This window comes from Pangasianodon hypophthalmus, chromosome 16 (genome assembly GCF_027358585.1).
Source record: "Pangasianodon hypophthalmus isolate fPanHyp1 chromosome 16, fPanHyp1.pri, whole genome shotgun sequence".
Classification (NCBI taxonomy): Eukaryota; Metazoa; Chordata; class Actinopteri; order Siluriformes; family Pangasiidae; genus Pangasianodon; species Pangasianodon hypophthalmus.
In genome coordinates this window covers 15,485,821-15,502,402 of record NC_069725.1, presented here as the reverse complement: position 1 = coordinate 15,502,402, position 16,582 = coordinate 15,485,821, and the positions used below count along the sequence as shown (strand labels likewise).

Below are 16,582 nucleotides of genomic sequence, written 5' to 3'. Positions count from 1 at the left end.
TTTGTAGAGAAAATGCTGTATACATTCATTGGCAAGTTCAAAGGTGAAATACTTCTTGGATATAAGCAATGCTAAACAGTGTGTCTAGGAGAAGTCTTTGCCCTTTAATTGCAGTTACATGCGTCACCACTAGTGTATGTCTTTAACCCTTGTGTGGTGTTCATATTTTTGTTAATCAGCCAGTGTTCCTGGGTCTGGTGGACCAGCTGCATTTTTTTGAGTTTTTAATTCAACACAATCAAACAATTTTATATTAAAAAACTCAACAGATGTTTACTTCATCCCAATTACAAGCAATATAAACAACATATATGGTTAATATTTGCCCTTTACCTTTGTTAGACCATATTTATGAATTAAATTGCTACTCGTTTTTCGTTTGTTTTTTAATAAAATGTAATAAAAAATGAAAATCAATTATAATCAAGATATGAGAAAAAAATTCAACAAATTTACAAATAAAGCAAGGTTTTTCATAACTATATTTATTTGAACTTCATTAGAAATTTAATCCATTCAGGTCAGTTTACACAACACAAGCTGAACACATACAGGAACCATGTCAGTCTAGACAACACATTAGCCCCACTGAACACATTGCCTTTTCATACCAGCCTATACAACACATGAGGGGGAGAGTTGTACTGTGTGTGTGTTGCATATGTACTTCTTGCACATGATGCATGCATATTGTGAAGTGTGTGGACCCAAGATGAACAGAAAAACACAATATGGACAGAAAAACCCTACGCTGGCCGCTGTTGATATTCTTTGACATATTGGACATGTGAGCATGTAAAATGTAAATCATATAAAATGCCTATGTTCAAGTGGAAAGACTTGTTGGTTGTTGAAAACCTCTCAGCTGCTTACACTGTAAAAATTTAACCGTTGGATCAACTTATCAAAAATTACTTCAATTGGTAACACACAAAAAAAGTTATTTAAAATAAATTTACCACTTTAGATCAACTCAATTTTAATAGGTCAAACAAACTTAAATGATTTGAATTCTGTCAATCCCATAATTCCTATTGATCTATCTTAATTTTACTGCAACTTAAATATTTTATTTTTTCCCAAATGAATTAATTACTTTACCTGTATAAACCTTCCAACTTAATAATATGATTTGCCTGAATGTATTGTTTTCCACCAACGTAACTAGTAAAATATTAAAATGAGTTCCTAAAAATGCAGAACTTAAGTTGGTTTAAAATAAAGACTCAAATGTGACTTTTAAATACATATTTTAATAACTATTAATTTTTATTAACAGTCAAATGTTTATTTTTATTAACAGTATGTATCATTCACTGTGTACTCTTACTGCTAAATCTAATAAAATGTAAAAAAAAAAAAATAAAAAATTCTTATACGTTCGTGATAAATAGTACAAAATAAATATGTACTATAAAAATAAAAGGCGTTACTTTTGGCTGTATAGCGCAGCTTTTTAATAGGGCAACAGATACGATAGATACGACAGAACAAATAAATATTAATAATCTTTCATTGCGCAAACTATCGTAGTATGAAAGGCTCTAATACATGCATATGCGCATCTCCAGCGCAGAATGATGCGCTGTAAAGCAACCTGCTTTTTGGAGTCACGGACGAGCTTCGCTCCGCATTGAAAAGTTTCATAACAGCTAGAGCACAAAGAGAAGAGATACTGTGTGTGCAATACCTAGTGTATTGTCTCTATCCAGCAGGTTATTGACCCTTTTTTCACAGTTTTAAATTCCAGCTACGAGCTACGAGATTTTGTCAATACCTCCCTGTGTACAAAAACAGTACTCAGTTATTTTAGAAGAAAAATTCACTATCATTCACCTAATTTTTTTTTTCACATTGCCAAAAGTGTAGTAGGTTTCTAGTGGCCAGAGTGACTTACTACAGGTGAGATTTTGCCAATACCTCCCTTTATGCAAATACAATACTGTTTTTTTTGTTTGTTTGTTTTGTTTTCGGGTTTTTTGTTTTTGAAATGTTTGTTTCATTTTCCAAAGGTTGTAGTGGGTTCTAGAGGCCAGACTGATGTATTACAGGAGAGATTTTTGCCAATACCTCAATTTATACAAATACAACAACAACAACAACAACAACAACAACAACAATAATAATAATAATAATAATAATAATAAAATCACTATAATTCACCTAAATGTTTGTTTCACAGTAAGAAAAAGAATTTAGCATACTCATGTTTTCAAGGTTTTAAATAAGCAAGATTCTTATTTTAATAACTCAAGTCAGGTTTTTGTCAGGAAGTCCAAATATACAGATATACAGTGATAATTTAAAAGCAACAAGAACAACAAAAAACATTTTCATATTCTCACATTTCTATTACAGGTTCCAAGCAGAATTTTTGGCAGATAATTTTCAATGTCATGATGTTCAGACAACATATATATTTATCTTCATTTAAGACATTGGCAATGCAACAGTGGAGTTTTGTTCATTCAGTGGTCACACAGTCAACAAAACCATGGGGCATCTTTTCCAGGAAGCATGTCTGGTGACAGTCCCAGGAAGCAGGCAAGGTACCATCTTTGGCACTTTTCACATTGGATTTTCAAATGCAAGCATAAATGTATCATTATAAAAAAGTAAGCACATGAATTCTTGTATTGCTTAATTCTTTATACTTACCCAAACTATGTTGATTTTTGAATTTAATTCCTTCAATCCGCAGAAAGAACAGTACTCCTCCTTGGATTCTACAGCAGGTTATTTTTATAAAGGAATAACCATAAACTACAGTGTGTGATAACCATAAATTACAGTATCATTTTCCGCAGAAGAAAGAAAGTGGTACGAGTTTGGGGAGTGAAGGGGAGTAAATAATGACACTATTTTCTTTTTTGGGTGAATTATTCTTATAACACTCACCAATGTTATGACAGTCTCCAGTGTCCGCTATCCATTTTTAGTAATAACAGTATTTCTTTCAATTAACAGGAATGGGTTACAATGTTTATTGTAGCTGTTGTAATTATTGGATGCTATTTGTATTGCCTGATTCAAGAAGAATCTACTTAGCCATATGTCAGAAAACATTATAAAGCACCATAAAAGTTTTGGTCAATGGTCAATTGCCTGCTAAATTATTGTGATATCAATATAAATTGATTTTGTAATGCCACCTTCTTAACTCAGTCATTGACTGACTGATTACTGCATAATACTAATAATACTAATACTAATAATTTAGTACTTGTGACATTGTGACACTCACAAGGGTCTATTATATATATATATATATATATATATATATATATATATATATATATATAAAACACAACAATCAGGAAAAATGTATTAACTGTAAAAATGTATTATAAATGTATTATAATTGTAAATTCACTAATGTAAGCTAGTGTTAATTCAACTACAAAGCCAGTTAATGACTAAAACTGAGTTAGACAAGATAACTAGCTAATCTAGATCTTTGTGTCCAACGGGCAACCGGGATGAATCGTAAATAGAAAGACACTCTCTCTCTTAGGCTGATCACCATGCACCATCTGGCTGAGAAGAGGAGGCCTACTTTTTTCTCTTCTGAGATCATAATAAGAGAAATAATAATCTCTCCCAACACCATTTTGGGGAATAATGTGCATGTGATGTCACATGACATGCACATGACATCACTAGAATACCCACAACCAAATTCTCCTCATTGCACTGAGCGTTTCGATATGTCACATGCCTATGTTGTGGTAGTTTTGTGATTCCACTTATTTTGGGGTTGATGTGCATGTGACATCACTAGAATACCCATAACTCAATTCTCCTCATTGATCCAAGCATTTTTATATGTTACATTACTATGTTGGGTATTTTGGGGGTTAACGTACACAAATACCCCTAAAGCAATTCTCCTCATTGAGCCAAGTGTTTTGACACATGCCTACGTTGCAGTAGTTTTGTGATTCCACTTATTTTGGGGGATAACATGCACGTGAGGTCACGTGACATGCAGGTGACATCAGTAGAATACCCATAACCAAGTTCTTCTCATTGCACCGTGTGTTTTGACATGTCACATGCCTATGTTGGAGTAGTTTTGTGATTCCACTTATTTTGGGGGTTAACATGCACGTGACATCACATGATGTGCAGGTGACATCAGTACATAAACAAACCGAAGATTTCCTGTGGAGATAGTAAATCTAAACAGTGTCTCTGTTTGCCTGTTTGCTCCTCTAGACTCATTTTACATTAGTGTGTATTGCAAATCCTGATGGGAAATTCCACACAATGTGCATGTGGGATCAATTCCCAAATGGGATTTCCTGATTCTCTAGACCAAGCCAAACACTTGGACATGTCTGTGTCACTGACAGTGTGGGAGTTGGGGGGGGTCCAAATTTTCCCATTATTGTCTATGGGGCCGGAATAACACCATTTTCCGAACATTTCCGGGGAAATTTCCGAACTGCGACGTGTAGGGGAGAACGGGTAAGAGTAAACTGTGTATTTATGTATTATTTTTTAATATTCTACAGATAAGATCAATATAGCAATCAATACAAAAGAAAGACAAATAGGAGCTCAGCTTCCTTGGATGATCTAAAGAGAGCAGCAAGGCAAGATCTATTTGGTCTGTGACAGAGGACCACAAAATATGACCACAAGACAGAATGACAGTAAAGAGGTATATCAACAAAACAAGTAAAGGAGAAGTTCCCAGAACAGGTTATGCCCCACTAGCAAAAGCTCATCAGATTTTGGATGATAACGAGTTTGAACTTGCTAGCCACATCAAGAAACTTGCAGACCAGTTTCATGGACTAACTCACTTAAAATGCAGAGAGCTTGCATTTGAGTTAGCAAGCAAGAATGGCATTTATATTCTATATCAGTATTTAATGGTGGCACTATTTACCCCTACCTTGAGGCAAGTTGGGCCATAGGACTATCTTTTTTGATGGGTCATTGTTCTAAAACCATAATAATTAGGTAAATTTTGAAATTAGGTAAATATATGACAGGTCTACTGCCTAAGATATACAAGAGGATGTGACATGAGCATGCCATCAATTCAATTCAATTTTATTTATATAGCGCTTTTAACAATGGACATTGTCACAAAGCAGCTTTACAGAAATAAATGGATTCAAAAGATATATTGTAAATATGTGAATTTATCCCTGATGAGCAAGCCAGAGGTGACGGTGGCAAGGAAAAACTCCCTGAGACAATATGAGGAAGAAACCTTGAGAAGAACCAGGACAAACAGTGTAAACGTTCAACCAGTAAACTCATCACAGCCTTCGCAAGAAGTCCGGTTGGTTAAAATCTATCCACTGTCCACTGATGGGGTCCTGAGTACGAAGCTGCCTGTGGCAACTGCAGCCCCAAAGCCACCACAGCAATCACAGTCCCAAGTCATCACAGTACAGCTCCCCATATGAGATCCCCAACCAGAAGTAGGGCATCAGGATGGGTCAGACAGGTCCGGAGAGCAGAAGGGGCCAGGATCACTGGCATCCCAGGAGTAGCATGTGTAGCTCGACAGAGAGAGGGAGAGAGAGAGAGAGATTGTTAGGTAAACTTTTGTCCTCTAATGGTTAAGGACAATATACTTTGCGTGCAGAGTGCAAGCAGGGACTCCGGCAAAGGCAGCCAGCCACTCCACTGTCGAAAAAACCTGAGTGAATGCGTGAGAGTGGGGGGGCGACAGCATCCAAACATCCCAGTTCACCATAACACTCTATTCCTGTGAACCCTCCAGAACTGCTCCTTTACCTAAGAAAAAACTATTCAGAAAAGACTTAATTAAACAAATATGTTTTAATATATTTAATAATAATATAATTCAAATATAATATAATATATTTAATATTGGGAATAAGCCTAGACTTAAACACTGAGACTGTGTCTGAGCCCCGAACACTAAGTGGAAGGCTGTTCCATAACTGTGGGGCTTTGTAAGAGAAAGCACTACCCCAGCTGTAGCCTTCACTATTTGAGGTACCAACAAATAGAATGCGCCTTTTGACCGAAGTAAGCGTGGCAGATCATAAAAGACCAAAAGTTCACTCAGGTACTGTGACATGAGACCATTCAGTGTTTTATAGGTCAATAGTAGTATTTTATAATCAATACGAAATTTGATTGGGAGCCAGTGCAGTGTGGTTAAGATAGTTGTGATGTTGTCATATCTTCTGGTTCTAGTAAGGACTCTCGCTGCTGTATTTTGGACTAACTGGCACTTGTTTATGCATCTACTAGAGCATACAGACAGCAAGGCATTATAATAATCCAACCTAGAGGTAACAAAAGCATGAACTAATTTTTCTGCATCATGTAGTGACAATATATTTCTTATTTTAGCAATATTTCTGAGATGAAAGAAAGCGATCCTAGTGATATTATCTACATGAGCTTCAAAAGAAACACTAGAGTCAATAATCACACCAAGGTCTTTTACTGCTACACATGAGGAAACAGAAAGGCCATCCAGAGTTATTATGCAATCAGAAAGCTTACTTCTAGCTACATGTGGTCCTAGTAAAAGTAGTTCTGTCTTGTCAGAATTAAGTAAGAGAAAGTTAATAAGCATCCAGTTTCTAATGTCTTTTACACATTCCTCAGTTCTATTAAGCTGGTGTCTGTCATCTGGCTTTGCTGAAACATATGATTGTATGTCATCAGCGTAACAGTGGAAGCTAATACCATGTTTACGAATAATTTTGCCCAGAGGTAGCATATATAAAGAAAAGAGCAGTGGGCCTAAAACAGAGCTTTGCAGGACACCAAACTTTACCTTAGTATGCGTAGAGAAGTCACTATTTATGTCTACAAACTGATAACATGCAGTCAAATAAGACTTGAGCCAGGAAAGGGCTGTTCCCTTAATGCCTACTACATTTTCTAGTCTGTCAAGGAGAATAGCATGATCAATGGTATCAAAAGCTGCACTAAGGTCAAACAGCACAAGCAAGGAGACACAACCCTGATCAGAGGCCAGTAGTAAGTCATTTACCACTTTAACCAGTGCTGTCTCTGTGCTATGATGAGGCCTAAATCCTGACTCATACATTTCATGAATGCTATTCCCATGTAAGTATGAGCATAGCTGCTGTGCTACAACCTTTTCTAGGATCATGGAGATAAAGGGGAGGTTTGATATTGGCCTATAGTTGGACAACTGACAGGGATTGAGGTCAGGTTTTTTAATCAGGGGTTTGATAACTGCTAGTTTAAATGATTTAGATACATAACCAGTGCTAAGGGAAGCACTGATTATTTTTAGAAGAGGTTTGATTGCTTCTGGAACTATCTATTTGAAGAAACATGTAGGTAAGGGATCTACTATACAACTTGAAGATTTTGATGAGGAAATGAGTGAAATTAGTTCAGTCTCTTGAAAGGGAGTAAAACATTCTAATTGTTGATCTGATATTGTTATATTATCATCTACAGCATCGGTTCCCAACAGGGGGGTCCCGGCCCACAAGGGGGCCTTAGCGAGCTCTGTGGGGGGTCGTGTCATATTTTGAAAAGTGTTGAGCAGTGAGCAGTAAGCAGAACGATCATATTACATTAGCTAATTTTATCCATGATCCCCTGGCTGACCAAAAAATGGACAAATTTGTAATTCGTCCTAACACAAAAACGACAGAGTCCCACTGATTCGCCTACAGCAGCTGATAGTAATGACCAAGGCATACTGGACCCAGATGAGGAAGCTCCCACCAATTCGGGTCATAGTGCTAGCAATACTGGAAACACGAAATGCAGGAAATACCGAGATACACTATATTACCAAAAGTATTCGGTCACCCATCCAAATGATCAGAATCAGGTGTCCTAATCACTTGGCCTGGCCACAGGTGTATAAAATCAAGCACTTACACATGCAGACTGTTTTTACAAACATTTGTGAAAGAATGGGCCGCTCTCAGGAGCTCAGTGAATTCCAGCGTGGAACTGTCATAGGATGCCACCTGTGCAACAAATCCAGTCGTGAAATTTCCTCGCTCCTAAATATTCCACAGTCAACTGTCAGCTTTATCATAACAAAATGGAAGAGTTTGGGAACAACAGCAACTCAGCCACGAAGTGGTAGGCCATGTAACTGACGGAGAGGGGTCAGCGGATGCTGAAGCGCATAGTGCAAAGAGGTCGTCGACTTTCTTCACAGTCAATTGTTACAGAGCTCCAATCTTCATGTGACCTTCAGATTAGCCCAAGTGCAGTACGCAGAGAGCTTCATGGAATGGGTTTCCATGGCCGAGCAGCTGCATCCAAGCCACACATCACCAAGTGCAATGCAAAGCGTCGGATGCAGTGGTGTAAAGCACGCCGCCACTGGACTCTAGAGCAGTGGAGACGCGTTCTCTGGAGTGATGAATCACGCTTTTCTGTCTGGCAATCTGCTGGACGAGTCTGGGTTTGGAGGTTGCCAGGAGAACGGTACATTTCGGACTGCATTGTGCCGAGTGTGAAATTTGGTGGAGGAGGAATTATGGTGTGGGGTTGTTTTTCAGGAGTTGGGCTTGGCCCCTTAGTTCCAGTGAAAGGAACTTTGAATGCTTCAGGATACCAAAACATTTTGGACAATTCCATGCTCCCAACCTTGTGGGAAGAGTTTGGAGCGGGCCCTTTCCTCTTCCAACATGACTGTGCACCAGTGCACAAAGCAAGGTCCATAAAGACATGGATGACAGAGTCTGGTGTGGATGAACTTGACTGGCCTGCACAGAGTCCTGACCTGAACCCGATAGACCACCTTTGGGATGAATTAGAGCGGAGACTGAGAGCCAGGCCTTCTCGACCAACATCAGTGTGTGACCTCACCAATGCGCTTTTGGAAGAATGGTCAAAAATTCCTATAAACACACTCCTCAACCTTGTGGACAGCCTTCCCAGAAGAGTTGAAGCTGTAATAGCTGCAAAAGGTGGACCGACATCATATTGAACCCTATGGGTTAGGAATGGGATGGCACTTAAGTTCATATGTGAGTCAAGGCAGGTGACCGAATACTTTTGGTAATATAGTGTAGTTACCTGAACTATGGTTTTATTTCATTTTCTCGTAGCAAAGAGTCACTGCCCCAGGCACAGTGCATTATCTGCGCCAAAGTCCTTGCTAACGAATGCATGAGACCTCCAAACTAATAAGACATTTGCAGACAACTCATCCCCAATACCGCGACAAGCCCAGGGCATTTTTTGAGTGCAAGGCAAAAGAATTGACACACTCCCAAAATGAGATGAAGGAAGTCACAGCTACTGACTTTTTTTTTATGCTAAGCAACTTTCTCCTGCTAAACCCAGAAAAAACAGAGGTTCTGGTACTGGGACCACAAGCCGCTAGAAGTAAGTTTAGAGATCACACTGTTACTTTAGATGGTCTCTCTGTTTCAAGTAGTCTAACAGTAAAAGATCTCGGTGTGATTATAGACTCTAATCTCTCATTTGAGGCGCATGTAGATAATGTAAGCAGGTTAGCATTTTTCCACCTCAGAAATATTGCTAAGATTAGAAATATACTTTCGCTAAGTGATGCTGAAACACTAGTCCATGCATTTATCACGTCCAGATTAGATTACTGTAATGCTTTACTATCTGGATGCTCATCTAGATGCATAAATAAGCTTCAGATAGTTCAGAACGCAGCAGCGAGGGTCCTGACTAGGACTAGGAAGTATGAGCATATCACGCCAGTCTTATCTACATTACACTGGCTCCCAGTAAGATTCCGCATCGATTTTAAAATATTACTCCTAACCTATAAAGCATTAAATGGTCTCGCTCCGCAGTATTTAAGCGATATGTTAGTACCTTACGTTCCGCCGCGCCTACTTCGCTCTAAGGATGCAGGCTGTCTATCAGTACCACGCGTCGCCAAAACCACGGCAGGGGGCAGAGCTTTCTCTTACCAAGCCCCAAAATTATGGAATAGCCTCCCAGTTAATGTACGTGAAGCAGACACAGTCTCAGTGTTTAAGTCGAGGTTGAAGACTTATTTATTTAACCTAGCATTTAGCGACTAGTGTTTTTATCAAAGGAGTAGATCTGGGGGACTCGTGGATGTTGAGTTTTATCTCCACACGGTGACTGTGAGTGTACCTAACCACTTTCCTTCTCCTTCTGCCGAGCTACACTCCTGAGCTGCCGGTGATCCAGACCCCCCCCCCCTCACTCTGGACCTGTCCACCGGCAATGCTTCACACTGCCACGAAAACGCTTCAGCTGTTTTCCATGGACTACACCAACACACATTGTGCTCACACACACGCACACTACAGTGTAAACCCATATGAGGATGGGTTCTCTGTTGAGCCTGGTTCCTCTCAAGGTTTCTTCCTATCACCATCTCAGGGAGTTTTTCCTTGCCACCGTCGCCCTGCTTGCTCATCAGAGACGGCACACACACACACTTCACTTTACTTTTGTTTGTGTAAAGCTGCTTTGAGACAATGACCTTTGTAAAAAGCGCTATACAAATAAAAATGAATTGAATTGAATTGAATTTTAAAAATATCGTATACAGTTGCTGAAAAAATTGCCAAAGCAAAGAAAGGGCATACAATTGCAGAAACTTTGATTTTGCCATGCGCAACAGAGATTGTCAAGGAATTATTTAGAGAGGATAAGTCAAAACAATTGGCCAAGATACCACTATCAAATAATACGGTCAAACGTCACATCGCAACAATGTCAGAAGATGTGAGGGATCTTCGGTCTTCAAATAACTTCGCACTTCAAATAGACGAGTCTACCGATGTGTCAAAAATGGCACACCTCCTCACATACGTTCGTTATGAATGGGAAAATAAGATAAAAGAAGATTTTTTGTTTTGTAAAGAGCTCCGTACCACGACGACGGCAAACGATATTTTTGAAACTTTGGATAATTTCATGAGATCAAATGAGATAAACTGGAGCGAATGTATTGGGGTCTGTACTGATGGAGCTGCCGCAATGACTGCCAGGCAGTCCGGGGTAGTTCAGCATATCAAAGATGTTGCTCCCCTTGCCATTTCAACGCACTGCTTTCTGCACAGAGAGGCGCTTGCTACAAAAGAAATGGAACCCAGTCTTCATGGAGTTTTAGATGTGGTAATAAAAATGGTGAACTTTGTGAAAGCCAGAGCCACCAACTCCCGGTTATTCACTGCCCTCTGCGAAGAGGTAGGCGCTGATTACCATACCCTGCTGATGCACACTGACGTGAGGTGGCTGTCCAGAGGGCGGGCGCTGATGCGTCTGTTCAGCCTGAGGGAGGACTTTCTTGCGGACAAGAGACCAGACCTTGCAGAGTTTTTGGACGATGACAAATGGCTCGCTCAACTCAGCTACCATTCAGACATATTCGGTGAAATGAACAAGCTTAACAGAGCAAGGCAAGGTGCAAACATAAACACTGTGGTGCAGCATGAACGAGTAGAGGCTTTCAAAATAAAACTATACATGTGGAAAACTCGTGTCTCCTCCAGAATCAGTGACATGTTTGAGCACACCCATGCATTTATTGCAGACAGACACTTGAATTTTAAAATCATTCAACATCAAAATGCACCTGTCAAAGGACCTGGAGAAATTTGATAGTTATTTCCCAGCTCTAACTGAGGAGCAGGCAGCTGATTTTCTGTGGATCAGAAACCCCTTCACTAAGAACATTGAAGCAAAGCTTACAGCTACTCTGCCATCAAGACTTCTGGAAGAGCTTATAGAAATATCCTCTGTTGCCAGCCTGAAAGCCCATTTCAGTGTGGTTGCATTGGAATCATTCTGGTCTGAAATTGCAGAAGAACACCCAGTCTGTCACACAGCTGCAATGAAGGTGCTGATTCCCTTTAGCACCACCTACCTTTGTGAAGCTGGGTTTTCAACCATGACAGCCCTTAAAACCAAATACAGGGACAGACTGACCCTTGAGGATGATATGCGTCTTGCCCTGTCAAAGATCTCTCCACGCATTGACCAAATTATTACTCACTGCTAGCAGCAATCCTCACACTCATTGATAAAGCCTCACAAATAACATGCAAGTACTGAGGTGCCAGACAGCAGTCATTTTGTAATAGCCTATATTCATTCTTTTTTTCCTACACACCAGTGTGAATACTGATATTTTTGTTATTGCATTTCAAATAGGGCCAATTTATAGGCTACTCTTAGGCTGACGTTTTTAAATTACAAATGGCCTACTGATGTTTTTTGTTATTGTAAGTTCAATATTATATATAGGCTATTATTTGTGCATAAATATATCTGGTTATAGTAATAAACATACTGTTTGTTTGAAATTTTTTTGTCATCCTTGCTGCAAGCTTACAAGAACAATAATATCATTAAATGTGAAGGGGGGCCCTAAAATATTTTCTTGGGAAAAAGGGGGTCTAAGACAAAAAAAGGTTGGGAACCTGTCTGCTTAAACTGGGTTTCAGTCCCTGTCTTGTCCCTGTATTTCCTTTTAGCTTCTCTCACCGTTTTCCTCAGGTGGTAGGAAGCCGCTTTGTATTCCTCCATTTTGCCGGTCTGCAGCACTGTGTTGTAGGTAGCTGTGTGGCATTCAGATCTTTATGCACTGATTGATCTACCCGTGGCTTCTGATTGGGAAAAACCTTTACAGAGCATGTGGGAATAGTCTCTCCTAACAGAAGCACTGTATAACCAAACCCCACTGCTGTAAACTCGCTGATGTCATCAGAGCTGTTGCCAGAACATCTCCCAGTCTGAGTCCTCCAGCATGTCTTGTTGCGTGGCTTGTGATTGGTCTGACTTCCCAAGTGGCGGCATTTTTATTGCCTTATAGTAGTCTCTGTGTTGTGTGTAACAGTGATCCAGCATCCTTTCTCCCCTCCATGTACTGCAGGTTATGTGCTGATAGAAATCCAGCATGACTTTTTCCAAGTTTGCCTTGTTGAAGTCACTGATAATCACCAGCGCTGCATCCGAGTGTGATGTTTGGAGTAGACTGTCAGACGTAGTTCCTGTTTTCAAATCGTTTGCTGGGAGTTTCTTGCCTGCATTAGCATTTAAACTATACTGTTTCTTTCTTTTTTAATAAATAATTTTGCGCTATCGTTTTCATCTGCTGTACTTTTCACTTTCCTGTCTGATGTATTTTCATTTTTTCAAAGCACACTTTTGTTTTCTGTCAAGACAGCAAGCGGAGGCCATCCACGCTGGATCCACGCCGTCTAAAATAATATCAAATAATCTTCGACTAAAGTACTTTAAACATGTCAAACATTCAGCTTGCTCTGTGTGTTGAGTGCAGGATGTTTTGTCACTCTTCCCCTGTCATTAGCAATAGCTTTATGTGTGCTAAGTGTGTATTAGTTAGCTCTTTGACGAAGAAGACTGCAGCGTTAGAGTTGCTTATCCAGACTCTAGAGAGAGTTAGTGAGAATGAAAACAGGAGAGTGAGGTTATGGTCGCTGAACTGCTGGATGTCCAGGTGGTGCACTGAAAACAATGTGGGCTTTATAGATAATTGGAGTAGTTTTGAGGTCAAGGCTGGCCTGTTAGGGTGGGACAGTGTCCATCCCACTCAGGAAGGTGCTGCTCTCATTTCTTGTAGCATAGCACATAGTCTCAGAACAGGCCTAGTTAACTGGTGACAATCCAGAGTCAAGGCCAAGGAGCAGACAAGCAGGCTAAACCGACCATCTGCTAGCTGAGTCATCACTCAGGTTCCAACATATTGAGACCGTGTCTGTTCCCTGAGCTAAACAAAAATGTAGAAATACTTAGAAAGTTTGTTTTAGTAACCTAATTAACATAAAATTAATTCAAACTGAATGCATAGCCAGCACCTTTGATCTGAAGCTAGGACAGTTGAATATTAGATCTCTAACATCTAAAGTGCTTATTGTTAATGAAACTACTACTGATCAGGAGTTTAATATACTGTGTTTAACAGAAACGGGGATTAAACCAAATGAGTATTTAGCATTAAATGAAGCTTGTCCTCCCGGATACAGTTACATAGATCAGCCCCATCTAACTGGCAGAGGAGGAGGTGTCACAGTTATTTCTAATGATAGTTTAGGCATGACTCTAAAACCTAGTCATAAATTCAACATGTTTGAAGTTCTTTATACCAAAATAACTTACGTAGCCACAAAAAAATAAGTCTTACCCAGACGATTTCACTAATTATTATTTACAGACCCCCAGGGCCATATTCTGAATTCCTTTGTGAATTTGTGGATTTCATCTCTAACCTGGCTGTTTCTTTAGACAAAGCATTAATTGTTGGAGACCCAGAAGACCCTCTGAGAACAGCAGTTGTGTCCATTCTTGATTCAGTAGGGGTTAATCAGAATGTAATAGGACCCACTTATAGTGGTGGTCACACTCTTGATTTAATACTAATATTTGGATTAAATATAGAAAATATAGTCACATTTCCGCAGTCTGAAGCTATCTCAGATCATTATCTCATCTCATTTAAAATGTATCTTAATCATAACATATGCACCTTGCCATCCTACTGTGTCAAACATACATTCACTCTCAGCAACTGCACAGAGTTTTATCAATAATCTCCCAGAGTCACTAACCATGATTGGATCACCGTTTGATCCCAAAGAACTTGAGCAGGCACCTGAATGCTTAGAATCAACATTCTGCTACATGCTAGATAAGATAGGTCAACTTAAAAGAAAAATAATTAGAGAGGAAAAGCTAGGTATAACGATCACACATGCACCTTAAAACAGACTACTTGAAAAGTAGAATGTAAATGGCATCAAACTAAATTGGTAGTATTTCAAACAGCATGGAAGGAGAGCCTTTTGAGCTACAGAAAAGTTCTTAGTGCTTTTCTGAATAGTTTTTTCTTAGGTAAAGGAGCAGGTCTGGAGGGTTCACAGGCATAGAGTGTTGTGGTGGACTGGGATGTTTGGATGCTGTCGCCCCCCCCACTCTCACGTGTTCACTCAGGTTTGTCAACGGTGAAGTGGCTGGCCGCTTTATGTCCCAGGGTGCCCTCATGTCTGTGTTACCTTCTGGCTCTCCCTTTTAGTTATGCTATCACAGCTAGTCTTGTCGGAGTCCCTGCTTGCATTTTGCAAGCAAAGTACATTGTCCTTAACATTACAGGACAAAAGCTTACCTAACAATCCCATGACAATTTGACACATGTCAAACGAAAGCAGTCCATGTACAGTACAACCTTTTTAAAAAAAAATAAATAAAATAAATAAAAAAAACAGTTTTTCTAAACTCCGAAATGTCTGAGTATTTAACACAGATAAGGAGACTACAGTAAACCAACAATGATTTTAAAGGATTCAAGCTTCAAGATTTTATTTGTCACATACACAGTTATATACAATACGTAACTTGCAGTGAAATGGAAACCTGGCCTACTCCTCTTTAGCGTGTGCCTTAAATACTAAATTAAAATTAAAAATGTAAAAATCAGAAATGAATAAGAAATATGTACAGGATTGTGTAAAAAACAGATGTACAAAATATGCAGTATGTTACGTGTAGTAACAATGCAAAGTGCAAAGTGCAGTGTGCGGAGTGTCAGTGGAGTGCAAGTGACTGTAGAGTCCTTGTAGAGTCCTAAGGGGTCTGTATGGTGGACATCCGTGTTGAAGAGTCTGATGGCCTAAGGGAAGACGTTCCTCCTCTGCCTCTCAGTTTTAGCCATCTGACTACGGAAGGGCCTGCCTGATTGCAGCAGGCTAAACAGAGAGTTACTGGGGTGGGTGGAGTTCCTGATGATTTTAGTAGCTCTTGTACTGCATCATCTGGTGTAGATGTCGTGCAGAGAGGGGAGAGCAGACCCGGAGATGAGCTCAGCTAAGCGCACCACTCTCTGCAGGGCTTTGCAGTCCTGGGATGAGCTACACCAGATGATGCAGTACCATACCACACTGAGATGCACTGAGTCAGTAAACTTTCTATGGCCCCAGTATTTAAAGGAATACATTCAAAGGAATAGTCTTATGTTGTTCCAATCCTATATGACTTATGTTCAACTTTGGTACATACATGAAGATATAAGATATCTTTGTCCATATAATGAAAGCCAATGAGTTGTTTTTTCATTCTCCAAAAAAGGACATAAAGGCATTGTAAAAGTTCTCCATGCAGCTTGAGTCTTATATCTGAAGTGTTCTGAAGTGATATGATCACTTTATATGATGATCAGATCTAAATTTCGTTATTCATTCTCAAATCAAATCAAAACACAGATTAGCGGACGCACATACTGCATCCAAAATGATGGCATGAACCTCTGCTAGCATCAAACCTCATTGGTTCTCACAGATATCATGATGTCAAACATTCATGGACCAGTGAGGTTTGATGTTACAATAGTTTTGAAGTTTTTGTAAACGACTTAAATTTCCGTCTGAAAAAACAAGTCACCATTGCCTTTCATTATATGGACAAAAACAGCAGAATGTTCATATCTGAACATTCTTCAAATTTATCTTCCAAAGATGAACAAAAGTCATACCGGTTTGGAACGACATAAGGGTGAGTACATGATGACAGAATTTTCATTTTTGGGTGAATTTTTCCTATAAAGTGGTTTGTTAATGGCTGTCAGTCCCTAACATTCTGCCAAAAACGATTTTCTTTT

At 39.4% G+C, this 16,582-nt stretch overlaps 1 protein-coding gene across 6 annotated transcripts in view; it reads left to right on the top strand.

Annotated features, from left to right (window-relative positions):
- lmod3 (leiomodin 3 (fetal)) overlaps positions 1–16,582 on the top strand; it is a 41,581-nt gene that overhangs the window by 23,461 nt on the left and 1,538 nt on the right. Inside the window, exons 4-5 of one of the 6 annotated variants that reach the window (XR_008304156.1) lie at positions 2,436–2,549; positions 2,702–2,735. The exons of 3 other annotated variants lie outside the window; for them this stretch is intronic. Coding sequence is in view for 2 of the 3 variants with exons in the window: in XM_053240624.1 (XP_053096599.1) it covers positions 2,436–2,528 (93 nt within the window). In the remaining variant the exon portion in view is untranslated. Of the gene's footprint in view, positions 1–2,358; positions 2,401–2,435; positions 2,550–2,701; positions 2,736–16,582 lie in introns of those variants that run through there. 2 more of the 6 variants (XM_053240624.1, XM_053240627.1) reach the window with 2 other exon arrangements.